The sequence below is a fragment of the Haliaeetus albicilla genome, chromosome 6, assembly GCF_947461875.1.
Source record: "Haliaeetus albicilla chromosome 6, bHalAlb1.1, whole genome shotgun sequence".
Lineage (NCBI taxonomy): Eukaryota > Metazoa > Chordata > Aves > Accipitriformes > Accipitridae > Haliaeetus > Haliaeetus albicilla.
Window position 1 is genome coordinate 19,775,769 of NC_091488.1, and position 27,258 is coordinate 19,803,026.

The following is a 27,258-nucleotide window of genomic DNA, read 5'->3' on the forward strand; positions in this document are numbered from 1 at the left end:
TATGCCTAGCGTATTGAGATACAAATTAGGTTAACCAGAAATACCCTCTGAGGACACTGCAGAAGGCACCACCAAACTGTCAGGAAATTGTATTTTAACAATGAAAAATGCACCTTCAGAGGTGGGGGCAAATCTCCAACAGCTGTGAAGCTCTGACACTGCCAAGGTCCCTGGGCATTTTGCCAATGTCTAACTGGGTTTACTGTTTCACCCTTTGTATTTTGCCATGCAGTTACAGTTAGCCTTAGTGACAAAATATTTATCTAAAGTGAGATTTTTTTGTGAATGTACTGTTTTATCCTTATGACTTGGCCAGTTACTCCCCTCAACGCTGTTCTTGGTAGGTGAGCATCCCATAGCTCTCCTCAGCTACTAGTTTGTGCCAGCTTTTGAGCTTTTTGATTCACCTTTCTTTTATTTCTGAAAAGAGAAGCAACCACGTTCTCTCTTGCTCTTCTGAGATGTATTAGCATTAGATAGGAGGTGGGTTGTGTAGCCTTTATGAAGCCTGTGTGATCAGTGTAAGCAGGTATATACCAATTTGGTTTCATGAGGCTATTTGGAAAATCAGTTTTCAGTCTTAATTCTGTGTACTTCTGTGCACATGGGAGTGTGTTCTGGAGCATCAAAATGAATGCAGTTTTTATAATAGTACACAGTACATCTTAGAGTTTTGATTAGCGATAAATGCTGTAATAGGTTTAAACTTCTCCCCTCTACATCTGCTGTGTGGTGCTGTAGTCCAGCAGGGCAGGCAATGAGGAAGCCCATGGACAAGAGTTAACTGCTGATTGTGTGTACATCAATACAGGGGCAAGAGCAAGCAGGTTTTAAAATGCAACTGAAATTCAAAAGGTGGCAGCTCAGGGCTCTCCAGAAACCAGCTTTTCTTTGTATCATGTTGCCCAGGGCATGCTGCACTTAGGCACCTGGAATCACGATCTCTTTTGGAAGACCCCTGGCTCTGAGCTTTTGCCTCCAGTTTTTGCCCTGCAACTGCTTTGTGACCTTGAGCAGGTTGTTTCACTTTTATGTCAGTTATGAAAATGTGCTGGGGATGGTTGCCTTTTCCCCTGTAAAGTGCTTCCAAAACTATAGATGACAAGAAGAATTATTCATTATTAATACTTTCACCTAACTCCACAAATACTGCATTACCCTGTACAGCAGAAACTTCCTCCATCCTTTTCTCCCTTCACCTACTCCCATTTTTATTGCTACCTACAACCTGCTCTCAGTCTGCCATAGCTGTGGGCATGTAGGGTTTCAGAGTGCTGAGCGAGAGGGAAATAAAACCCTTCAGCCTTCTAGGGAGGAGGCAGGGCGAGGGCAACAGAGGAGGGTTCTGCAGGAGTAGTTTGGGTAATTGTCATGGTTTAAACCCAGCCGGCAACTAAGCACCACGCAGCCACTTGCGTACCCCCAGCCCCCTCGCTGGTGGGGTGGGGTGAGAAGCAGAAAAGGCCTTGGCTCTGTGTAAGCACTGCTCAGCAATAATGAAAACATCCCTGTGTTATCAACACTGTTTTCAGCACAAATCCAGAACAGAGCCCCATGCTAGCTAGTATGAAGAAAATTAACTCTATCCCAGCCAAAACCAGCACAGTGATGCTGGTCCTTGGTTGTTTCTTCCCTTCAGTCCTTTCCACTGAAAATTACTGCTGACCTACCTGAGGGCTGGTGCTGATAATATTGGAAAACCTAGCAGAAGACTTAAATAGGAAAATACTCAAAATTGTGGTTTTTAGTTTAGGATGGAAATTGGGTTTTGTATAGCGCTGTGTAAGGAAAGCAATTACATGGTCTGCTAGTGCCACTCTCAACTGCTGTGAAGAAAAGTGGTTTGATGGCTTGCCTCTGCAGTACCAGACCACCAAAACTGTGAAAATTCTGCCCTTCCAGAAACACAAGCAAGTCAGATATGCAGATGCACTTTTAGTCTGCAGCTACTATAAAGCTGACTTACTGCTTTTTTCTGGAGGCAGGAGCTATTGCTGTCACCTCCTGTGTACAAAGGACATGGGTGCCACATAGGCTCTCACTTAGAAGCATGGTAGGTTGTTTGTCAAACCCATAGGAAGACTAAGCAAGTGACACAGGCTTCCTAAGAAGATGGGCAGTCCCCCTTGCTTAAGTCAGCAGTATCGTCAGGTTGGCGTGATTTTCTGATGCTGAATACAGCAAGCAGTTCATGATTGAAAACTGTGCTTTTGCCAGGTTTCCTATGTTACTGTGGTTCCCTTACTTCTGATTAGAACGTTCATACTTGAATCCTGAATTTCAAATGAATGAGAATACCTTATTTTAAAAACTCTGAATTCCAAGCTACAACGTAAAATTTGATTTCTGAATTTAATTTCTTTCTGACACTGGCACTTGGGTAGATAAGGAAGGCAACCATATTGGAGCAAAAGAGAGAAACAACAACAAAAAAAAAGAGGGGAAAAAAGATCTGAATGTTTTAATGAACTTGTACAATATGTTCAGTTTGGACTTAACTGAGGCAGTAGGTAATGATTGAAACAACTCTAAAAGTTTTGAACATCCTATTTTCTATTAATGTCAGTGAGCTCCATCAGTCTTAGGTTTCAGCTGGTAAAGCCTTAGTACAGTAATAGAAGCATTTTAAAACTGCGTATGACACACAATTGGGTAGAAAGTGGTGTTCCTCCTTTGCTTCCCTTTCAAAAATCAGAAGGCACATTTACTGTCTATAAATAGGAGCATATCAGAATGAAACATTGATTGTATTCTCAAAATGTGCTTTATTTTTTAAAAACCTTGCAGCTAGTGCTGTAAAGAATCCCTATTGAAAGGAAAAAGGAGTAAGGATTCAGTGGGTTTGTAAGTAAGCATTGATCAAGACTGGCTGCAAGAACTCACTCATCATGTCTGTTCTTGCTGCCAATTCTGATCAGACAACTGGAAAGTTTGCACATAATGAATATAGTTTTGCTCTATAGACAGAAATTCTTTGATCTTGATGGTTTCTCACTTTAAGCAGTAACCAGAATGTGATGCAAAATTGACACATCAGCTGTGAAGCTTTCCTTTTGAAGTGGTGCCTATGCCTTCCTTTTATGTCCAGGACTAACTGAAGACAGATGTTTTCTAGCTGTTGCTTTGGTAACTTCGTTTATTCAGTATGTCTCCTGCATTGTCCCAACAGAAGAGTGGTTGACTTTATCATTTTGGGGGATTTTGTTTATTTTTTGTTTGCTTTTTTGTTTCTTTTCTGCACATGCCCAGTTGAGCCAGTTGATGCCCGCCCAGCTGCAGACAGAGGACTCACCACACGACCAGGTATATAACTTGCATGGCTTTTACCTAACCTGTGTTTTCCCAGCATGCGTGTAGTCTGCTTGAGCTGAAATGATCACCTTTTTTTTTGGTATAACCCTCTCTTAATGTAATGCTATGCCATGAACCAGGGAGGAGTTCCCACACAAACCCCCATCAGCCTGTGTGAATGCTGTGTCAAGGGTGTTTGGAATGGGTACTTGGAGAGGGATTGGGACCCAGAGACCGAGAACTGATACTCATATCAAGTGTGTCATCCTTCTAGCAGCAATGCTTTGGCAGGTGCAGGAGGCAGTAGGTATGGTACCCCGAAGTGCGGAAAGTACTTTTTAATTTGGGAACATATGATAGAAGTGTTGAATCCTCTATGTGGAATATACAGTTTCTTGTAAGTTGGGCTAATAAAGAATTCATGCCTACAATTTTAGGATTGCAGGGGGCATCAAGATTTTTTGCTGTGATATTTACCTTGGCTAATTCCAGATATCTAAAAATTGATACATATATTCACCCTCTGGATTCACTGAGGATACCTCTGCACGGCTATTCATTCCATTCTAGGATAGAGAAGGGGGATCATTTGCCCTGTGTAGGTACCTGTGTCATCTTACTGATTTCAGAGTAATAGCAGATGACTAGCTTGGGTCAGGCTGCAAATGTCTGGAAAAGTTAAATGTGACAAATCCAATTTTCAGAAGTAAAAGCTTGCTTTCCATACTAACTTTTTTTTGCTTTTTAGGTTGTTTTTCCCCTTGTTTTTGTTTAGGATTATCTAGAAATCCTTTGAGAGCAAACAGCCTTTTATTTCAGAAGAGGTTACTCTCCAACATATAGTGACATTAGATCAGTATATTTTGGAGTCAGAATTATTTCAGTGTGACATCATCATTGTGGGGGTTTTTCTTCAGTCAGATAAAACTGATCAATCTGTTATCTTTTTCCCTTCATCTTTTCCTCCAAACGTCCATTGGATAGCCAGATGGGCAACACCCTCCTAGTGTGTTTAAATCTTTCTGATAACTTACTGGTGTTTACTGACTACAGAAAATTGCTACAGTGGGAAGTAAAATAAGCTCCTATGTTACAGCAGTTGGGATACATGTCAAGGCTGGCCAGGTGATGTGCTTCTAGCACTGTTTTAGGAGTCTGACATCTTTACTTGTGTTTAGAATCTTAATTCATTCCATGAGGAGAGCCTGGAAACAGGTACAGAGATAAATGTACAACAGTGCCAAAAATCATGCGATTGGGGAACATCCTCCCAATATTGGGTTATCTCTGCTTTCTGGGTTAGATTTCTTCCCCAAGAGCGGTAGAAAATATCATCACAAATGAAACATGAATGTCTTTAATCCAGATTTTGTAATGTTAGTTCAGTCTAGCAATTTTCTTGTAATATTAAAGTTTGTGACTGTTAACTATTTTAATTTCAGTTGCCTTGAAAAATCTCCTGTTATGAGGCCCATACTCATTACTAAAGATTATTCCTTCCTTTCTTCTATTCCTCCACACAAACACACACATGACAGAAATCTTTGGTGTCCCTTCTCTAAAGAAAGGATTTTCTCACACTGCCACAGTCTAGTTTCAGGGTGAAATGATGCGTTTTAGTCCACTGTACCAGAGTGCTTGGTTGGTTGGGGTGACACAAGTAGTATTGAATGTATGGCTAGCATAAGTCATGACTGATCTTTGTGAATGTGTACGAGACTACTGAGGAGAGGTAACAAATACTGCAGTGTGTGACCATTATGGCTCGAAATTTCCAGCAGATACAGTAACTTTCGCACTATGAAAATCACATGGGATATTTCCTCAATTTTCTGCTCAAGTACAGAAATAGTACTGTCCAGGGGCCTGTGCTGCCTTCATCGCTTTTAGCACAGAGTTTAAGTGCTGCAAAGGCCCGTGCTCCGCTTTCGGCACAGAGAGTGAACCCCTCCAGCCTGGCAGGGATGCATGCTGCATTCCTCTGCGCAGAGGGATGGTTGCTTCCCTGGAGAGATTGAAATCTGTCACTGCTGTGCCTGCATTCCGGATTTCACAGCATAAAGTGTCTTATGGGTGCATGTGAAATAGGGGGTTTACCCCTTTACAGTAGTACTAAATGTATCATAACAGTAAGTAAAACCATTCCTGGTAGACCTTAAGTTCCTTATGTCTTTAATCACCAGGTCCAGACTTCTGCAAATTTGTCCTTACTGATACAAATTCTGGCAATAAATGTCCACATGATTTTTCATCATCCTTTAAAAGCAATTTATATGCGGTAAAATTGCAATTTAGCAAAAAACTGATACCAGTCTGACTAGCGTCATAAACTAGGAACAGAGGAAAGCAAATGGATGCTTAATTAAACTGTGAAATATAAAAGGGATTCTGACAGTTTAAAAATGTGTGCTTTAAAGTTGTTTTACTTGCTAATTATAAGTAAAATAGCTATGTTAGAGCTAAAAAGGAAAAGATACTTTTTTGCAGTCACTATCCTTTTGGGATAGTTTTCATGGTTTGGGGCTATTCTTTATGGGGAAAAAAAATCTGAAGAAGAAGGATATTATTCTAGAATGAGAAAGTATTGACAAGGGACCTGGAGGCAGATTAATACACGCAGCTGCTTGTAACATTTTAATTGCCTAGATTCTTGTTGATTTCCTCAAAGGTTTGCCCTTTTTATTGGCCTGACTTTCCAGTTTGTCCTTCTTCTTGTTTTGCTCAAGTGAACAAGGTGGTGACCTGCTTCTTCAGGGTGCAAATACAGGTGTCATGTCAATCTGCAACAGTCACAAGCCTGGGAATAAGAACAAGTGAATGTTTTTTAGGTGTTCAGAATCCTTGGAAGAAAATCATCTCTGAAAGGACTGACAAACATACAAACACACACCCTTTTTTCTTTTTTCCATTTCTCTTTGCCACTTTTTGCCCACACAACATTCTTCTAATGATCACAACGTTTTTCTTAAAAGTAGATCAAAAATCATGCAGATGGTCTTTGTCTCTTTCCCACAAGAGAGATAATTTGGTCACAGGGAAGAAAAGACGAGCAGGTACTTAGTATTTGTGATAACTAGAATCTTGTTACTTCACCACATCGTTCTCTCTCTTTCAAAAATAAATAAATAAAGTCTATGAGTGAAAAGTCAGGAAATGTGAAGAGTTATCCAATCCATAGAGCAGAAAAGCTTTTGAGTGAGGACCAAGTTTAAAACTTTTACTAAAATTTAAGCCGGTTGTCCAAATCCCTACCTCTGTTGCACTCCACCTTGGCTGTCAGTGGTTGAACCTTGAATTTGAATCTGATTTACATCAGTCCCAGGAGGAAAGTAATGTCGGGGGACCCCCTTTTCCTAGTATAGATACAACATCTGTGTGGTTCACACTGGTATTTGAAAAGAAGCCTAGTGCTTTCACACGCTGTCCTTCCCCTTTTTAGTTCACGAATGGGGAAACAAAAATAAGAATTATGCCTAAAATCCCTTTTGTGTTGTCTCCTGAAAAGGAAGTCAACAGAGATAATAAAGGGTCAACGGGAAGAAAAATACCTGGACATACAAAGCAGTCATCAGTAAGCTATTTAATACAGCACAAAATGATAAGAGATTTATGGCATGTTTCTTGCTATTTATAAATTGCTTCATAAAGGGAGACGTTAGACAACTTCAACCCAGCCTGAGAACTTCCATAGAAGTGCTTCAAATAGAAAGAATACCTCTTTACTTGATATCCTCACTGTAACAGCTTTTTTCAATAGTGTTTCCTTCTCCCCTGTGCCCCAGAGGTTACTTTTTCATGATGAACATTTAATTTCTTGCAGCTGAATTTTGGGTGCGTGTTTTTAGTAACTTTCTTCTCTTTGTGTGTGTGTGCATGTATATATACAGACAGACATACACACAAAGATAAAAACATGTTTAGATACTCGTAAGCAAGCTCCTTTTTACCCATGTTAATTTGGCAAGTCTGATCTGTGGAAATTGAGTGAAGATTAGAAAACCTGCCATCAGAATGGTTGTTGCTTAGTATCAGCAGATTTTCTGAATTTCAGGACGATAAACAAAATTACCAGTGCCTGTTCAGGGTAAGTCATATTCTCATTTGTTGCACAGTTGCAACTGTAATTATACCACTAACAGCTGTAATTATATCACTCACAGGATGCCTGTAATTCACAGTGCAAGGATTTTATCATATTACCTGTGTTACTTTCTTCCATGTAGTATAGTTTGGGGGTTTTTTTGCGTTCTCCCAACTCTTTGTCAGTTGATTGTTTTTTGCAAACAGTAATTTTGAGGACACATTGCACGTAAAGCTGTGTCTGTGTCTCTGGCCCTTCTGCTGATAAATCATGACATGTCCATCTTTATGACATTATATATAGAAAGCTGAGGGATTTTTTTTTATACATGGCTGCAGAGGCTCTGTAAGCCTAATGGCTGTTCTGCAGAATCATTAGCACATACACTGCAATCTGTATGAGGTGAGGGCATAGAGCAGCTTAGTGAATTATTTATGATTTTCTTGCCAGAAATTGCCAGGGGTTTTTTTTCCTTAGTGATGTTAGTTCAATACAGTTGTCTTAAACCAACTGTCTGCAGCTACCAAATAAAAATCATGAACAGATTTTTTTCCATTAGATTGTTTTGTTTTATAAATCAGATAGTTATTAACTGTGAATGCAATTACATAAATCAGATAGTTACTATGAATGCAATTATATGTGCGTATGCACAGCATCTGCATTGACATGCCTGAAAGATTACCAGATTTTACTTATTTTGATTATTCATTTTTACACACATGTAAAATAACCTCTGGTATTCTGAGAGTTACTTCATACTAAGTTCCAATGAGATTCTTTTTTAAAAAAGATAACATTCTTTTTTGCACTTATTTTCTGCTTTCTCCAATTTGAGAGCCCTGTAGACATCCATGAAGTAAAAGCAAACCATCATTTTACTAACTTCCAAGGAGAGACCAGAAAGTTTTTGGTTCCATGCAGTCTTTAAAGTACTTACCCGTCAAAGATATTTGAGGTGTCCTTACAAAACTTAAGTATGTAATCTTCATTTTAATCTTTATAAGTGAGTATACAATCTTCATTCTTCTTCCTTCATTTCAAAATGAAATGACCTGCACAAAGTCATAGTCATATGGAAGTAGTAGTTGAACTTTTAGTAACAACATACAGCTGTCTACCTGGGTAATTGTTCAAACAGTGTGTTCCTTTCCATCTGCCCTGCTTATTTTAGATGAAGATTTACCCAGATAAAGCTGTTTACTACACTTGTAACAGGCTTTGATTCAACAATTTTTTCTTCTCTTGCCATTATTCAAAGACAGTTCATAGACTTGGAGTTAAATGTTTTCCTGAATGCAGTCATTACATAGTTGCTCAAACATGCTATGTTTGGTTTTCTCTATGTAGAGACCGCCCAGGTCTGGTCGTTTCAACTGTGCTTCAGTTGGAGGTTTAATTTTTAACACAGGCACAGCTAATACTGTTTCAGATCCTTGCAAAACAAAATCACAAAATCTTGCTAGGCTGTTATTTAACTGGTAGATGAAGCAATTTCAAGCAGTGTAGTAGATAATGTACACCTGATTGCATCCTTGGTGGAATTGATTGTATCCTCTTTTTCTTATCCTTCTTAAAGCTTAAATATATATATTTACACAAAGGGAAAAGCTCATCTGTGTTGAGCATAGTGTTCCCCAAAGCAGCTATTTGATTTTTATTTCATAGAGTAGTTTTTAACTCTGTATGATTTTTTCAGCGTTTTTTTTTTTTTCCTTAAAGGGCAAGGAACAATAAGGTTTGCATACACTGCTCTTTTTGATGTTTGGATATGTGTGTGCATGTCCATGTACATGTGTACACATTTATGTATAAAAGCAGTTAACATTGCTAATTAACAGCAATTTAATTAAAAGCCCATCATAGCTCATTTTGTTGGATTTGACTAGATGTTTTAAGCCCGTGTTTTTTGATGGCTAAATAGTTTCATCATTTTTTGTAAGGAGTGGCAATTTAATATATTTACCAGCTGAACTGTAGCATTTTTAAATTGAAGTAATTAGGAATGCAACTCCCTAAAGATAGCATGTAATTCAGAAGAAAAAGCACTAATAATTACCATTATTTGTGAATTTGCAGTGAGGCTGTTGCTCTCACTTTTCTTCTTTTACATTGGCTTTTGTGTTTGGGTTGTGTATTTTAGACTTGGTAGTGAAAAAACATCATTTTGTTTCAGAATTAAAGTTCTTGTCATATAGTTAACTTTTCTTCATATGCTTGTCTTCAATGCAAGACTAGCATGGTATTAGGCAGCCCTTAGCTGTTTGCAGCTTACCTGTTTCACACACCTCTGATAAAAGTTTTGGAAAGACTCTTTAAGTTTTTCCTTCTTCAGTTACTGCCTTTGAAAAAATAAACCTTTGATCGTAGCATGTAGGTCGAAATATGTAGTCATCAGGACAGGAAAGTGAATGAACTTGAAATAAAGAGAAGTCTGTTAAATAGAGAGTCTAAATTCTATAATGTAACATGGTGGAAAGGCATATATAACCCCATATGTATTTTTGTCTCATACCAGGTATTTAATTGATCCCAGTGCAGAGTCATGCTTCTCTTACTATATAATCAATTATTTGCAGAAGAGCACCAGTTTACGCTAGTCATACTTTTAAAACTATTTTTCCTCACTTCTAAGGGAGATAGGAGGGAGGAGAAAATTGCTATCAGGTTTGTTAGTGCAACAGAAGATTGTTCTGTTTCTGACCTTTTTCCTGTGCTAGCTGCCAAAGACAAGTTTTAGTAATTCTAACATCATTAACTTCCTAATATCAGGTCCTACTTTGTGTTCAGATCCATGGCATTTTTGTGGATTGGTTAGTAAGGCCAAGTTGACCACCAGACCTTGGTAATATGGCCCAAAGCAAAAAAAATCTGCCTGATCTCAAGGCAAAAGATTGTTTAACCTGCTGCATGCTGGAAGTATGGTTCCTGTGCTACTGTTTGATGGGAATGGGAGGAGGGAAGGGAACCCTCAAAGAAAAGTGGCTTTAAGGAAGCCTGAGCCTGCATTTTTCCAGCAGCTGAGACTACTGATGAATTTATCACCCTCTATTGCTCATTGATGTGAAGGCTCCTGAACTGTTCTGTCCCCTGAAATGCTGCTGTAACTCCTACCCGTGGCATTTGGCTCTGTTTAACTGAAGCTAACAAAGACCCAGAGTCTAAGCTGTCGTAGGTTGCTTTCACTGAAAGTGGTCAGAGCCAAAGAGCAAAAGTACCCAAGCCCATAGTCCTGCCTCTAGCAGTGGTGCATACAGGATACTTACAGACTTCACCTCTGCCTTGTACTCCTGGCACATCCAATGAGCTTTTGGCAGACAGCATTTGATAGACTTCCAGAACTGGAAATTGTATTTTGACTGTTGTGTTTAGTAACCCTGGATGAACCTTTCTTCTCTGCATTTGTTCATTTGCATTTTGAACATCCTCATGATTTGTGCCAATGAGTTCCATGGTCCAATTTTGCATTGTGCCAAATTATATATATACACTTTCTTATGGTAGTTTTTAATCTGCTTTGTCATAGCCATGTTGGTGTCCTGTACTTTCTTAGGAGAAATAATGAATAACCGTTTCCTGTAGACTTTCTCCTTGTCGTTCACAGTTGTATAAACCTCTGTAGTGTTCCCCCGGTTGTCTCCTCCAGTCTGAAGACTGCCAATTTGTCTAGTCCTTCTTGTACAGAAACCATTCCATGCCAGTGATCCATCTGTCTCTCCCTGCTTTGTATCTTTTCTAGTTCTTCTGACTTTGTTTGAGGTGGGGTGACCAGAATGGATAGCCAGATTTAAAATGAGGATACATCATTTATACAGTGGTGTAACAATATTTTCTGTCTTCATGATTACTCCTAGCTTTCCCTTTGCCTCTTTGACTGCTACTGAGCCAACTGCCCACAGAGAGTTATCCACAGTGACTGCAAGGTCTCTGTCCTGGGTGGAACAGAGCTATTTAGAGCCTATTGTTGTGTATGTATAGTTAGGGCTGTGTGTCCCTGTGAGCACCACTTTACATTATATCAACATTGAATACCATTTCCCTTTTATTGTGCACTCAGAATTTGTAATACCCCTCTGCAGTTCTTTGCAGCTAGTTTTACTTTGACTATCCTCTTTTTTTCTTTTATTTTTTGTCAATAAACTTTGTCACATCACTATTCACTCCCTTATCCACATCACTTTACAAGCAGCACAGCACAGATCCTTGTAGGACCCTGCTGGTAACCTTCCTCCATTGTGGAAAATGGCTGTGTATCTATACTTCATTTCCTATCTTTTAATCAATTATGGAAAGTCATGTAGGACTTTCCCTCCTTAATCCTTGCCATCTTAGCTTCTGCCAGAGCTTTGATCAGGGACCTTCTTGAAGGTTTTTTGGAAATCCAGATTCACTCCAAGCCAAATCACTGTTTCCTATGTGCTTCCTAGCTCTTCCAGTGACCTCTAAGAGGTTTGGGAGGCAGGACTTCCCTCAAAAAAAGGCAGGTGGATTCTTCACAGATGTCTCATATATGTATGGATATGTTCTAATCAGTGTTTATAGCTTCAGTGAATATGCAAGCTGTAGCAGTAGAGTTGTGGAATTCCCCAGGCCCTTGGCTTGGGGGAGTTTCCACATGGTGCTTTTGCCAGTGTGTCTAAGGGGCGGCAAGTGTGGCCGTGGACAGTGGCAAGCAGCTGGAAGCCGGCTGCCTCTTCAGCTGCTCCAGCTATGGGCAGTGAACTAGGTCCTGGGAAAGCCCTTTGCCCCCAGCAATTTAATCTAGGTGAAGCACTGCTATTTTCCCCCCCTCCCCTTTTACTCCTAAAAACAAAAAAGGGGGGGAGGGGATGGTGAAGAGGCAAGCCTCTGGGCAGCCAGATGCACATTCTCATTTTCTTCACTTCCTGTTGATGCAGGTGTAGGGACTATTTTGAGATGATGTGGAAAGGAGAGTAAATTGTATTCTTACTTTAGTTTGGAAAACTAACAATAGTTGCTTCAAGGATAGAAGATTACACCTCTTTTCAGGTACCATGTGGGTTTTATTTCCTTCGTCTCCACTGCCTCCTGCATTTCACTGACAGAACATCATGGTTTGTTTTCAAATTGCAATTTCTTAAATACAATATAGTTATTGCATTTAGAAATGGTCTCTCATATATAAATGTCATAATATACTTGTGTCAGTACTGTAATGTGGCATCAAAAATCAGATGCTTAATAAAGAAATTTGAGATCTTTAAGTGCTTTGTTCTTTATAAAGAAGACACTTACTAAGGTGGAATTTATGGGGCAGTCAGACTGTTCAAGAAAATAACCACAAATACTTTACTGCATGAAAATGATTCTTATTCTCTCCTTTGTATGGTTTACTGTGAAAAGAAAGATCAGAACCTTAGAGTGGGATTGTCTGTATAGTCCAGAGAAGTTCTTGGGAAGGTCTGTTCTTGCTGACTCATAAGACAAAAATAAATCAGCATTTAACAAAAAAAGAAATTGCACGTTCAAAGGCAATAAAAAGGCAATAATCCTTGCATTGGGTGCTACTTTAGACTGTGGAGCTCATTGGCACATGGAAGTCTTCAAGAATTTATTGAGAGTCCAGAGAGATGGTGGAGCGCAAGAGCAGTCAGTAGTGTTGAGAATTTTAGAAGAGGTTCTTCCTCTGCATCAGAGCTTAAGGTCAGCCCAAAATACAGAATGAAGGCTTGGAGAGAGGAGTTGGAGTGATAAAATGCTAAAATAAATATAGACAAGGAATATGAACCAGTTTGTTCTTATCACATTAGATAGGGTAAGGAAATAACTTCTCATAAACACCATGCTTCTGCAGTGTTTGTACCTCCAAGAAATATAAATGTCAGTCAGTTGGTACTGAGAAGGAAAATAACCAGCTACATGAATACCCATATGTTCTCTATAAGCCAGAGCCAGCTTTTCAGGACAAAACATTCATGGATACACATATACGATGCACTGCTTAGCTGTTGTAAGTCTGGCTCATTCTCCTAAGGCTATTTTCCAGGAGGAAATCCTGGTGGTCTTTACAGTTAGTGAAGTGCAGCATCTCCCCTTCACAACTGTAAGGGGAGAACAGGACTGCAAGCTATCTACAGTTAAAATCCCTGCAAGCTTTGCTTACTTGCTTTACTGTATGTTTCTAATCAAGAGGGACAGTTATCTCTCAGGCAAAAGTCAAGACTTGAATAATATTAATTCTGAGCAGTCTGAAATCTGAAAACAAATAAGAACTGTGTAAACTTCCCAAACATTTTAGTGACTCTTATTTGTGCATGTTTGTACAAAAGGTACAGACTCACAGGAAGCATGAAAATAGAGTATCTGGGCTTCCCCACCTCACACCACAGGTATGTGGTTTTTTCCTCACAGCAGCCTGAGCTTAGGGAGGAGGAAGATTTTGGCCTAAACACCAAATTTTCTTGGTGTTGCTAAAGAGGCTGTCAGAGCAGATCTGCCTGCGTCCTGTGAGCCAGTTCAGGAGTCTGCTGTTGGTCCCTCGCAGCTTAGTTCTTGCGGTGTTTCATGCCAAAAGTCTTTGATGCTTGTGCCAACTTTGCTGCAGTGGATTAAGGAACGTTTAAAAGAGGAGAAGTTTTACCAGCTCATTCTGTGTTATCTGTTATTCAGTGGGACTGAAACGTACGATGTACCTCACTTTCCTCCCAGTTCCCTTTCACGTTGCATCACACTTCATGTGAATGATACCATTGCCTTCTGCTCTTGTAATGGTGGAGGTAAGCAAAGCGTAATTGAGTTGATGACTTTAATGAATTGTCGTTGCGGTGCAATGCAGGTTCTGGGTTAACCAATGTTAAAACAGAAGAGATATCTGAAGTGAAGATGGATGCGGAGTTCCGGCACGATTCAGGATATGAAGTTCATCATCAAAAGCTGGTAAGTGAACAAACAGTGCTTTCCACATGTGTGTTTTGAGTTGCTGGTTCAATCTTGAACTAGTGGGTCAATTATGGCCATGTTTCCCCTGAGTGATGTGGATGCTGAAAAGTGCCAACAAAAAGTTTTCACATGAACAGATTATGATTTTTCTGGTTCTCTCTTAAATGAGAGTAAACTTGGAATAATTTCAGCAGAGAGGCTAGAAAGCCATGAAGTCCCACATGAGAGGAAATTCCGACAGCTCCTGCTCTTGCACTGCCACATGACTGGATGTGGTCATATGGGCAATACTTGTCCCACAGTCCATCTGTCATGGTCACATAACTAAAGAGAAAAGGGATACAGAGGGAGGAAAATGCTAAGTAAGTTTTTAAAAGAAAAAAAATGTTTGATGAAGACACGCAGTGTGGTGCAGCAAGGAATAGAGTGACACTGTTTCAGAAATAGATTCCTTTTCTGTCAAAACAGATGGTGGTGGTACATGAAGGAGGCTGAACTCCATGGAGCATAACCTTTTGCAAGATTGTCTGCTTGGGATAAGAGGAGATTCTCCACTGGCCTTAATTCAAATTTGTACTTGGCTGTATCAGTGTGTTTTGTTCTTTAAGGTATATTGAATTATTAACAGGTGAAGGGCAGGTGGGGAGCAAAATATTGTTCCCCATTTGAACTGTGCTTCTTAAGAACACAAAAATAACAACCAAAAGCAATGTAAGTAAGAACAAGCATCTTCTAAAAGCTTTTTTCAGTCCCTTAAAAAGTAATGAAGAACCCCTAGAGCAGTGTTGACTATAAACCTTTTCTGCTTCCTCTTTTGTAAAGGTATATTACATGATGAGATTTCAGTTCCATGACTTTCAATATTCTGATATTAAACTTGAAAGCTTTTTTTCTTAATGTATTCTTAAAGCTAAGTAGTGCTGAAAATTAAAATTAACATGGGATTCAAATTTGCATTTGAACTAGGCAATCACTGTGTGAAAAGATACTCTGCCATCTCTTTGATGCCAAGAACTGAGAATTCCCAGTTTGACGAGCTAATCCAAAATGCATTAGCACTAATTTGGGAAATTCTGACATGCTTAGCTCAGATAGGTTAAACATCCCGATGGAGTAAACCCATGCAGTTCACTGAAGGGAAAGAACTTGCAGGAATGTGTACTAGACACAGTAGTTATTGATCCTGTGTCATATGCACTTCCCAGCAGCAACCTTTAATGTTTAAGTGGTTTGATACCACCCCAAGCAGTTTGGTGCTGGAAACTAGCCTTACTGTGGTGGCTGATAGGGAATGCATTGCAATCCCTGCACTTGAGTAATCTGTGTCATGCTTAAAATGGGACCTTTCCCACTTTTTAAGGCATTTTATGCCATACTTCTTACTGATAGGTACAACCAGTATTTAAAAATTAGTAAGCTGTCCTCTAGGTTATCTTTTCAACTGAGTCTGAGCAAGGAGTCTGGTATTGCTGAGAAAAAACTGGATCGATGCCTTACAGGGCATTGCTTGTTTACCACATCCATATCCTAGCTGATGCCCTTCTCCATTAGCTTTAATTCAAAAGCAGTAAGCACAAAATACTTTCATCTGTGTTTTCCTTCTCCTGTGCCCTGATAGGATTTACTGAAACAGTCTCCTTAGGATATTGCTTTGAATTCAGCTGCACATTGTATTTTGCACGCAAACTTCTGAATTGAGCTGAAATTGCAGTTATTTTCTCCCTCATGAGTGTTCACATTTTAACTGTACATTAGGTTGATTTTCATGGCATGGAGTGCTTAAGGCCTTCCTCTGTTGCACCGGTGTATTAGCTGGGGCATTTCACAGTGCTCAAAAATAGCATGGTAACAGAATTTCAGTCCTGGGCAGGTAAAATTGACAGAAGAAATTATTACTTCACATCAGCTTATGCCAACACTGTCCATTGTGTGTACTTTCCACTGAATTCTTAACTTTAAGCACATTTCTTGCTTATGACTAGGAACAATATAAATATTTATATGGCATGCTTTAATACCTCTCTGAGGAAGACTGTGTTTCTTAAAGAGTGCAAATGTTATACAGCTCATTATAATTCTCTGCTGGTTTCCTGCTTCCCTCTGCATTTTTGTTAAATACTTCTCAAAGTATTTAGTCTTTCAGAGTAAGGTAGCCTTACAATTCTGTGAATGTAATTTATTTTCTAATCCTTTTTGCCTGTTTTGGTTAAAAATAATAAAAGCCCACTATTGACAAGCAGACAAAAGGTTTGTAAAGTATGCATAGATATAAAATAATGCAGCATATTCCTTGAATACAAAAGCAGAACAGTGAAAACAGTCACCCACTTTTCATATCTGCTCCTGTTGCTAAAAGCCATTCTTACTAAAAGCTTAGTAAAACATCTTGCTGTCCACTGATTTGCCTTGTCAGTACACATAATTCAAGTGGATCTTCTCTGTTTTTCACACATCTGTCATCTCGTCTAGGTCTCACATGAGTATGCTCATCACCTAGGTATAGCTCATTGTCCCCTTACGCTGCAAAATCTTGATGCATCCCTTGGTGGTCACTTAAATTGGCATGCTTGTGGGTTTTGGACTCCTGTCTCTTTGATGTGAGAATTTTCTCCCACCTCGTTGTCTGCAAGTTTCACTGTTGTCCTACAGGTCTTCACTGCTCCTTTATCGAAGAAGTGCATCAGGTGTAGTCCAAACAAGCTGCACAGGTGTAAATTTATGAACACTTTCACGATGAGCATTCTAAAAATAAAGAAATCTCTATGCCCTCTGGTTACTCCTCTACAAGCTTATCAGTCATTTTGCAATTAGCTTGACTTGCTTACCCAAGAAAAAAAAAGACCCGCGTGAAGCAGCGATATGGAGATAAGTCTTTCCCTTAGCCATAGCACTGCTACATCACAGGCAATACAGATTTCCCAAATTGCTCTTCTCCCGACTATGAGAGCTTTGTGGTACAGTGATCCAATTTTGAATAATTAGGGTGACATGCAATGCTGCTTAATTACTGATACTTCAGTAGGCTTTATATTGCTGTGGCAGCTGGACAGGTTAGCCAAATACTCAGTGAACTTTTTATTCGCGACCTTCCTTTATTTTTCTTTTGTAGGTGTTCTTTGCTGAAGATGTGGGTTCAAATAAAGGTGCCATCATTGGACTAATGGTGGGAGGTGTTGTCATAGCAACAGTCATTGTCATTACTTTGGTGATGCTGAAGAAGAAGCAGTACACATCTATTCATCATGGGGTTGTGGAGGTAAGAAAAAACTACCAAGCACAGCTGGTGTCACATGTACAACACAGTCAACACACTGCTCTATAAATATATTTACAAATGAAGAAACCATGGTTTTGGCTAGCCTAATGTTCAGAGTTGGAGTGGCTGCATCTGGCAGAGTGGAATCAAATTGTCTTATTTTGTAAATGCAGACACAATATAAACCATGTGAAGCTGGGTGTGAAACCACAAGAGTATATTCTGGAACTATCCCAGACCAATCACCTCATAATGTAAAAATTCATGTTATAGGAGATTTAACAGAAACCAATGAGCAGATACTACACAAGAGGAGAAATCTGTTTTTATTGTTGTTGGGAATGCGCATACACGGATTTCTTTATTTAGCTTGCAAATAAACATTTGAGGCAGGTCTTCTGTGGATTGTGCTGTACACTACAAGGATTTTCCCTAAACAGATACTTCATTACTTTCTGTTCTCTAAACAGGATTTTCTTTTGCAACCAACAGCTTTTGATTTATGGCTAATCTGAAACTCATAGATTTGAGAAACATAACATCCAGGAGTCTTATATGGGATTTTCAAGATGAAAACCCTTGTCTTCTCCCAGTCTGCCAAGTAAATTTGTGGTCAGTTTACAGTAACTTAAAATTCCTCATTGTTGTGGTTTAACTCCAGCCAGCAACTAAGCACCACGCAGCCACTCACTCACTTCACCCCCACCCAGTGGGATGGGGGAGAGAATCGGGGAAAAAAAAGTAAAACTTGTGGGTTGAGATAAGAACAGTTTAATAGGACAGAAAGGAAGAAAATTATAAGGATAACAATAATAAAATGACAATACTAATAAAAGGATTGGAATATACAAAACAAGTGATGCACAATGCAATTGTTCACCTCTCGCAGACCGATGCCCAGGTAGTTCCAGAGCGGCAATCCCCCCACCCCCCCCAGTTTATATACTAGATATGACATCACATGGTATGGAATATGCCATTGGGCACTCTGGGTTAACTGTCCTGGCTGTGTCCCCTCCCATCTTCTTGTGCCCCTCCAGCTTTCTCGTTGGCTGGGCATGAGAAGCTGAAAAATCCTTGACTTAGTCTAAACACTGCTGAGCAACAACTGAAAACATCAGTGTGTTATCAACATTCTTCTCCTACTAAATTGAAAACATAATGCTATACCAGCTACTAGGAAGACAATTAACTCTATCCCAGCCAAAACCAGGACACTTATGTGTTGCTTGGATACAAGAAAGGCTCTCTGTAAGTAGAAAACTTAATTATGAGAACTGGAAGGAGGTTCATGTAACTTTTTATTCCCCTTGTGTATTGATATCTAATTTGCTATGTGAATGTCTGGTTTGCGGATAGTACTTACATTAGCCAGCACTTGAAACATATGTTTTTGCCTTCCAAAACAGGTATCTTAAATTTTTGATTGTAACTAAGTCTTGTTCAAGTCCACAGTTATGTTGCTTTCGCTTGAGTCAAATGAACCTTGCTTTGGTCTTGCTGGAGACATACATGCTTCCTGATGCATGTATTCCACCATCTGGGGCAATGAAGTGTCTTAAAAATGTTTGAGTAAGCCTTTGTCTTAAGCCTGTGCTTGTATGTCCCTGTGCCCGTGCTGTGGTTGCTCAGGTGCTTTAAAACCTTCCTAAGAGACGTGGTCAGAAGAGCACCAACCATTTGGGGTGAGATTTGAGCAGACAGCAAGCCATGAAGAATTTGGACCAAGAGGCAGAAAATCGAAAGCAAGAATCTCAGCTTTAACTTTCCACATGAAAGCTTCCAGCCCATTTCATAGGAAATTGAAACAGGTTTTTGTTTTAAACCACCTAGTTGATAGCTGCTGCCAACAGTTGTGCAACCTGAGACCCTCCTTTGGCTAAATTTAGTGACAACAAAATAGGTCAGGAGGCTTGCTAGGCCAAAGCTCCAAATCAGTCATTGAATGTGGACATACTATTATTGCAGGATGACCTTAAAATTTCATGTGGGCTTCACCTGATGGAATGAAGTGGCAAAGGTAATCCTGGATTCCTACAAGCTTTCTTCAGTGACAGTGAACTTGGAAACGTTGGACTAGAATTAACATGCACAAGCTGAACAAGTAATTCATGTCAAAATGACAGCATCATTTAGGGAATAGAAAATTTTACAGGTCAAACCATACAGCTATAGCATGCAGATCTACAAAGAATATTAGTCGATTTACAATACCACACTGAAGATGGTGTTGCCTTGTAGATTTCCTGCATTGTGTCTGGCATTGGCAGGCAGGATTCCTTATTCTGCCAGACTTGCTCTGTGGTCTTGGCAGACTGCATAGCCTCACTGTCTGAGCTTCTCGCCTGCAAGAAAAGCATAACATCTATTTTTGTCCTAGGTTGGTGAAAATTTTGTAGCACTTACTTTAGGAAAAAAAACGCCACATCTCAAGTCCCATAAACAATTGATGTTTAATGTTAAAATGTCTTAAAAATTAAACTGTTCCAGTCTAAAGAGGATTAATTTACTCAGCAACAGTGCACCTTTAATGTGCTATGCACAAAAAGCACAAAAGAGCAAAATTACTTGACATAAAAATCAGCTCTAGGTTGGCTAGTATATTTTAACAAAATTTGCAACCTATTTGTTGCATGTCAGAAGTTACTGTGAGAATTTAACTCTGTGGTAATGGATGCAAGATTACAAAACAGGTCCTGTTCCACCTGTATTCTTGTCTTCCAAAAAGTCAACTCTGACTGTAGTACTTTCTCTCATTTCACTATTAATTTAACAAAAGATATTATTAAAAATACTCTTAGCCTTTTTTTGAAGCTCTGAGGAGGAATATACTTGTCCTATTTAGAAAAAGTGTCATAGTAATTTTTTTCCAAGTCTGAGAATATAAATGTTTCAAAGTGGTTCAGCCTCTCCAGGAAAAGGACTGCCACAGTTAAGTAAATTACTTCAGTGACTGGAAATTACTTACTTACTATATGTGCACATAGGAGCTCCGGCAAATGTTTTGAAGGTGGTTTTTGCTGGTGTGCCCACCCCAGCTGTCTGTAGGAGATTACTTCCTCCATGAAAGCAGGTGGCAAAAGAGAGCTTCTCACCTCTCCTGTGCTCCAGACTACAGCCAACTATCTCAACTCGTCCTCTTTCAGGTTCTCCTCTTTGAAGCTCATTTGCTTTCTGTTACAGAGGCAGCACCTCCAGCAGGGGCATGTGGGGAGAGGTGACAATGGGAGGGCTCATCGCAGTAGCAGAGAAGCCATTAAAATTGCTGTAGTACTCTCCAAAGTCCATCTCTCAAAGTCCAATCTGCAGGTGTATATTAGGCAGCGTCCATATACCATCAATTAAACAACAATGTTGCATTCAGTGCATCTCTTGAGGGCTGCCAGCACCTCCCGTCTGGGCTTTTGATCAGCCCTGTGTGTGTAGAAGCAGCACGTGAATTTTTCTGCAGTATTACCATCTTCCTGACCACATTAGGATTTTACATGTGAAAGATCCATAGGCCGGAGGAGAAGAGGATAGATGGATAAACAGTCTCAAAAGAGGTTATCTACGTGACCAAGCTGTTTCCTCAAGAGACATCACATCGTAGAAAAGAGAAGTGTCTAGGCTGCTTCTCAGCAGTGCCGGAGTACCAACACCTCTTACATGCTGTGTTCAACTTCTGCCACCTCCATAATGGGTGCAAAAAGCTTCTTAAAATGGTAAAGGGCTTTAGGGATTTACTGACAAGGAAGTAATCGGGTTCAAGGCATGTCGTTTGGCAGAGCAATACCTAGGACAAAGGTTGCAAGGAATGAGTGGAAGAGTTTGGCAGAGTCGAAATGTGTAAAAGTGAATAGAAAAGACGACATTCAGGATGAGTGATAGTGGGCATAGGTTGGTGGTGAGATGGGTTACCCTACAGCAGACAGCTACAGGAAGGAGAGGAAGTACCAGCACTAGTCATTTTAAAGGCTAAGGGGGAAAATTAAAGAAAAAATTGACTAAGACTGCAAGTAGGAGCCTCAATAAATCCCTTTCATCTATAAATGCCATATTTCAGAGGTTATTGGACTTTCACTATAAACTACCTTTATCAAATTGAGACTTTTTAATATGGAATATTGTGCAAGGGTGTTAAAAATTCAGTCTGATTTTCCTGTCCTTCCTCATATTTTTCCTGATCTTTCTCCTCCCTGATCTTCTTCCAAGTTTTTCTAGTTTCTCATCAATTCTTTAGTCTCTTCTGCCTTGCACTTTCTTTGATTCTTTTTTATTTATGTTGTCTTACCCTGTTCCTTTCCTGCAAGCGGGTTATTCTGTGTGCTTATCACATCTTCTAGTCTTGAATAAGAAGTGCTGAATGGGAGGCTTAAGCTAAAATGGGTGACAGAGTTCAATACAGTGTTGTTTGGAGCTTAAATGTGAAGAAATACAGCACAGGTTCTGGCATACCCCTCCTTTGCATCCCAGCCTAATGCGGGGAGCCTCCTGGAAAGAAGGATGCTCTCAGGCGTGTGTTGGTACACAGAGACCCCTGATCCCTCAATCCGAGAGCTTCATATTGCACTTTAATTTCATGCTAGAAGAGAATCTTTTTGAGTTCTTGGTGGGTTTAGTTGTGAATTGTGAGATACACCGGTAGCGTGGTGTTACTGTGTACAAGAACCAGGGCTGACTTGATGCTACAGTAGCCCTTTAAAGAATGAAAGGAACTGTTGCTTTTCCTCTGTGCTTGCTTTGTATTCCTATTTTCTGTAAGTGCTGGAAATGCTACAGGAACACTTGCCATTTTCAGTGCTTTGTTCTTCTCTTCCCTTTGCAGCCATGTTAGTGACAACTTTAGCAGCAGCAGATGGCACACGGCGACATTGTCACAACAGAAATAGTTAACGCTGTTAAATTTGCATGTTCCTCAGGGCAGGGATTAGGCCTTTTACATGTTTGTACAAAACCTATATGGAATGGATTTGTTAGGCCCTATTGCTGTTATGCTGATGACATACATAGCAAACAAGTGCTCTGCCGAACAGCTATAGCGTTAAGGAATTGCCAGAAGTTGATTCACTGCATGTGGATAGAGATGGTGTATCCTTGTGGAGGAAGAAGTTGGCAACCCCCGGAGAAAGGACAGTAAAGCTGCAGGAAGCAACCCAGTCCCTGGAGATAGTTGCAGAGACGAGTGCTGTGAGTTGTGGTGGCTCTCACTGCCTCTCACCCAGCCCCGCCGCTGCCCTCTCTGCTTGGGCGTAGGTAAGACTTGAGCAGCAGGCACAGACGAGTCTTTAAAGGCGAGTGCACTGTCGTACGCTGGCTGCTGAGCACATTGTACAGAAGTGTCTTGGGGATTTGGGTGTAGAGGTTGAAGAGGAGATGGGCTGTGAAATTCCCAAGGGTTCTCCTGTCCTTGATGGATCAAAATGATTGTTGACAGCCAAGCTGAGCGCTCACTGCTTGCATGGGCTGGCCAGGGGAAGCTTGCCTCCTTCAGAAGAAGTTTCTTTTGTCACTTTTGGAGAGGGAGGAGGGCAGGGAAAGAAAAACACTGGTTTCCCTGATTTCTAAAAAAAGGGAAATCTGGAAAGAGCAGCTTAAAGCAAGAGTGACCTCTCTCTAAACAGGATCTCACTGACTAGGAGCATGTCACAGGAGGGGAAAAAATAGATGGATAGATAGATTTTTTAGTTTGTTGCATAAGAGAATTACTCCATGCAAATGCAACTTTAAAAAAAAGGGGGGGGGGGAGAAGACCTTTGAATGGCAGTATTTTAACAGCAAAAAAGGCCAAGTTACGTTGTAGAATCAGAAAGACAGGCAGCACCGTGTCAGCTCAGCCCAGTAATCCTCTCTGCTTGGTATCTGGTTCCCTGCTGGCAGGAGGCAAGGGCTTGCTGGAAGGCTCAGGACTCCCACCTATGGAAAGTTTCACAATAGCTTGGGAACAAAAGCAGCATGTGACCCTTAAAGTTGGGTATTTCACAAAAATGTGTAATTATTATGTAAGAGAAAGAGATTTGATGGAAGATACAGTGTTGATTGAAAATGCATTTTGAGAGTTGGAACATGGACTAGGAGATTTAGAAGGGGCACAGATATGAAAGTGGATCAGATTTGGGGTTAGCAGTTCATCTGAGCAGTCCAATACACATGCCACACAGAGAACCTTTTCTTCTCTTAAGTAACAAATAAAAGACCATCAAGAGAGAAGATAGGTCTGAGAGGAGCCATTTTCTGGTGGTATTGTGGTACAACCTACCTCAATAAAAGAACGGCTGCAAAAATAAGCTGAGCAGCCTGCATTTGTCCCAAGCATGAAGAACATTGATAAAATCTTTCTCCAGGGTATCAGGTAACAACTTACCAAAGGTCATAGTCTGTTCTCACTAAGCTGTTATTTCCAGTATTGTAGAGTAGATTTTAAATGAGTATCAGACATAAGTACTTCTCCTTTGCTTTTTTATTAAAGGGTTAGAGTAAGTTAGCCTGCTATGTAAGGCTTCTTGAGAGCCTTTCCATTATCCAAAAGGCTATTTTTATGCTAAAAGTAAATTGATGTTTTTCCTAAAGGTCACTACTTACAGGAATCTACAGGAAAATGTTCATACCTAATACTTTAGTGTAGCGTTTTAGGCACCTTCCTGATTTAAAATTTTTGACAATGTAAAATTCACTTTTTACCTTCTCTTTTAAGAGCTGTCAAACACTAGAGATACCAGAGAGCAAATGAAATAGCTGACAAGCGGCTTCCTTAGCTCTGTTTTCGTAGGCAGTTAGCAAGATAGCCAGGATACAGTAGGTTTTGAATACACAACAGCTATTGAGCTCATACAGCAGAGGTAAAATACCTAATTAACATTTAGAGACTGTTCTCGCCCGCTCTAATTTGATGGAGTTTCATATTACTGTAATGTTCAATGAAGGAGGAAAATCATTTGTGGAGCCGCATGTATTCAGTGGAGAAGTCTTGACTGCACTGTCTTTATGCCTGTCTTCCAAGTAATCAAGAAAGGTCAATTTTTGTTAAGTAGAAATACTTAAACCAGTGCAGACACATCAAGCTTTTTGTCACTAAACTGAACAAAGCTCGGCCTGGGAGCCAGAGAAGTTCTGTTTCTGTGAGTGCAATGGGATTTTTTGCTCACTTTGTGCCTGGCTACTCTGGCATTTCCTTGCTACCCTCATTTTATTTTTTCCAATTAATTTTCTTGGTCTTGAAACCACAGCACCTGCAACAGATCTGAGAGCACAATATAGACAGAAAGCAGCCTCAAGCCACTTCCTTCAGCTTTTTAGTGATCCCTTTCTTTTAAGATCCAGTTGACCCCAGGTATAGATACTGATCTATATCGTAGTGGGGGGGAAACGTAATAATGGGGGACTATCAGGGTGATGCAAAATATATGCCCTTTTTTTGTTTGTGGAGTTGCATGCTTTCTGAGCCAGACAACAAAAACCAGCGCTGGTACTGCTGAGTTTGATCAGCTGGGTTTGAAGTCCTGCAGCAAAAAAAATGAGTTGCAGAATTGTTCCTGTTGCCGTATCTTCTGCATGTTACTCTGTCCAAAAAGTGAACCATGACTGTCCAAGCTGGAAGGGCCATCACTTGCAGGTTGCTCTTGAAAGCTGTTTGCTGGCTTCTCATTTATTGCTGGGTGCAGTGCCGTCTATTGATTTTGTTCATGAGGCCACTCATGGTCCTGCGTAACTTGGAGAGAAGTGTTTTCAGAGACAGTTGTCTCTTCAGACAAAGAAAGCCTACAGGTCCTAGGTTTAATACTCTGTTTAGTGGAGAAGTATCCCTATCACCTCCCAGCCACCTTTATTTTAGACTTTCTTTCGATATTTGGACTGAGCTTGGGACCTAGTTTACTTTCCCCCATTCATTAAGGACAAAAAAGGAGGGGGGGGCAGGCACAGAAGAACCTGTCAAAGAAACCATCTTGTGTTTCAGAGGATGTTTTCTGCCTGAATGCACAAAGTATGGTGGATGGCCGTAAAGTAAGGAAATGTGGGGTATGCTGTGAATTGAGCAAGAATCTGACGCTGGTTGTTTCTTCTCACAACAGGTGGATGCTGCAGTGACGCCAGAGGAGCGCCACCTTTCCAAGATGCAGCAAAATGGCTATGAAAATCCCACCTACAAGTTCTTTGAACAGATGCAGAACTAGGACACCACAGCAGCCTCATGAGTTGGACAGCAGAATGATTGCTTCACTTCCCATCGGTGTTCAGTTATAGAATAATGTGGAAAGAAAGAAAAACACTCTGTTTTATTATTTACTCATTCTCGCCTTTTGACAGCTGTGCTGTAACACAAGTAGATGCCTGAACTTGAATTAATAAAATCAGTAATGTATTTTCTCTCTCTTTCTCTTTACATTTCAGTCTTTACACTACATTATTAATGAATGTTTTTTGTGTACTGTAAAGAGGTTAGCTGTATTTAACTAGTGCATGGATAGATTCTCTTTCCCAATTATTTATCATGTAGCTCCTAGCCAGTTGTATATTATTCTTGTGATTTGTGACAAAAATTAAGTCCCAACTGAAATATGCTTTAAGAATTGATGGGGGATGCTTTCTGTGTCTGTGGGGTTTAGCTGCTTCTCTTTGCTGAGCATTTTTTTCTGATCACTATGCATTTTAAAGTAAAACAACATTTTTTTAAAAGTATTCCAGATGAGTTATTGAAATTCTTTTCCTCTGCAGCTGCATTTTATTGTACAGATTGTTGCTCCTGCTGTATTAGTGACGTAGAAATCATGGGAATACACAGTCGTTTCTTTGTGCCTGTTTTATGTGCACACTTTAGGCATTGAAAGGTAAACTTTATTTTCTTTTCCATGTATCTTTTTGATCTTAAAAAAAATATTAAAAAGAATCCCTGTTAATTGTGAGCACTTCTGGGGGGGGGAAAGTGCCTGCTGGTCGAAAATTAACGGGGATCCTCTGCAGGATGATTGTACAGAACCATTGCTTATGAATTGATAGCTTTCTACACTGTGTTACATAAATAAATTAAGAAAAAAACGTTTGGGCAAGAGTTTTCTTTGGAGACAGAAAAGATTTCTGAAAGCCACTTAAATAGAAAACACGGATGTTCACACTGAGAGAGGGTTAGGAAGGGATTTTCCTACAAGGATGGTGGCACTCGCAGTCAGACCAGAGCAGAAGGAAAGCGGCAGCGAGATGGGGTGGGGAGTGACAGGCGCCGACCGGCACACCTGCCCCTCTGAGATGTCATCTCCTTTTTATTTTTCCTTTTCCTTTCTTTCAGTTTGTATAATAGTGTTTTAATGTAAATAAATACGTTCCTGGAGGAGCCCTGTTGTTGTAGTGTGTTTCTGTGCCAACCAGCCACCCTTGCTTGTGCCGGAGGAGCGCAGCTTGTGACTAACCTCCCACCTCCCCGTCCATCCGCAAGAGCGACTTGCCAGCAAGCTCTTCTCTCGCCGCTGCTGTCAGCTTCCCGGCCTGCCACGTGCCTCATCGGTGAACACGAGGAGGAGCCTCCCAGCCTGCAAGACCATCCAGCCCGGCACTGCGGCATGACAGCGGGTGCCCAGGAAGGGTAAAACAGCACCACCTGTAATTTTTTCCCAAAAAGCTGCAGGAAGGGGGCGAAGCGGTTGGTAAGCTGTGGTACATAAATCCCAGCCTGGCACCTGCTGGCTGTTGCCAGCTGGAAGCCTGGCCGAGAGCTTCCTTCAGCCCCTGGCCCTCTCTGGGCTCATGCGTGCGGCACGAG

General features: G+C 40.4%; 1 protein-coding gene across 4 annotated transcripts in view; it reads left to right on the forward strand.

Annotated features, from left to right (window-relative positions):
* The window catches only part of APP (amyloid beta precursor protein), a 233,384-nt gene extending 206,552 nt beyond the window's left edge, over nucleotides 1-26,832 (forward strand). For 2 of the 4 annotated variants that reach the window (XM_069785302.1, XM_069785305.1), the window contains 4 exons: nucleotides 3,250-3,303; nucleotides 14,169-14,269; nucleotides 17,382-17,528; nucleotides 25,577-26,832. In XM_069785302.1, coding sequence (XP_069641403.1) covers nucleotides 3,250-3,303; nucleotides 14,169-14,269; nucleotides 17,382-17,528; nucleotides 25,577-25,678 — 404 coding nt within the window. In that variant the 3' untranslated portion in view covers nucleotides 25,679-26,832. The remainder of the gene's footprint in view (nucleotides 1-3,249; nucleotides 3,304-14,168; nucleotides 14,270-17,381; nucleotides 17,529-25,576) is intronic. The other 2 variants (XM_069785304.1, XM_069785306.1) reach the window with 1 other exon arrangement.
* The last annotated feature ends 426 nt before the right edge of the window (nucleotides 26,833-27,258 follow it).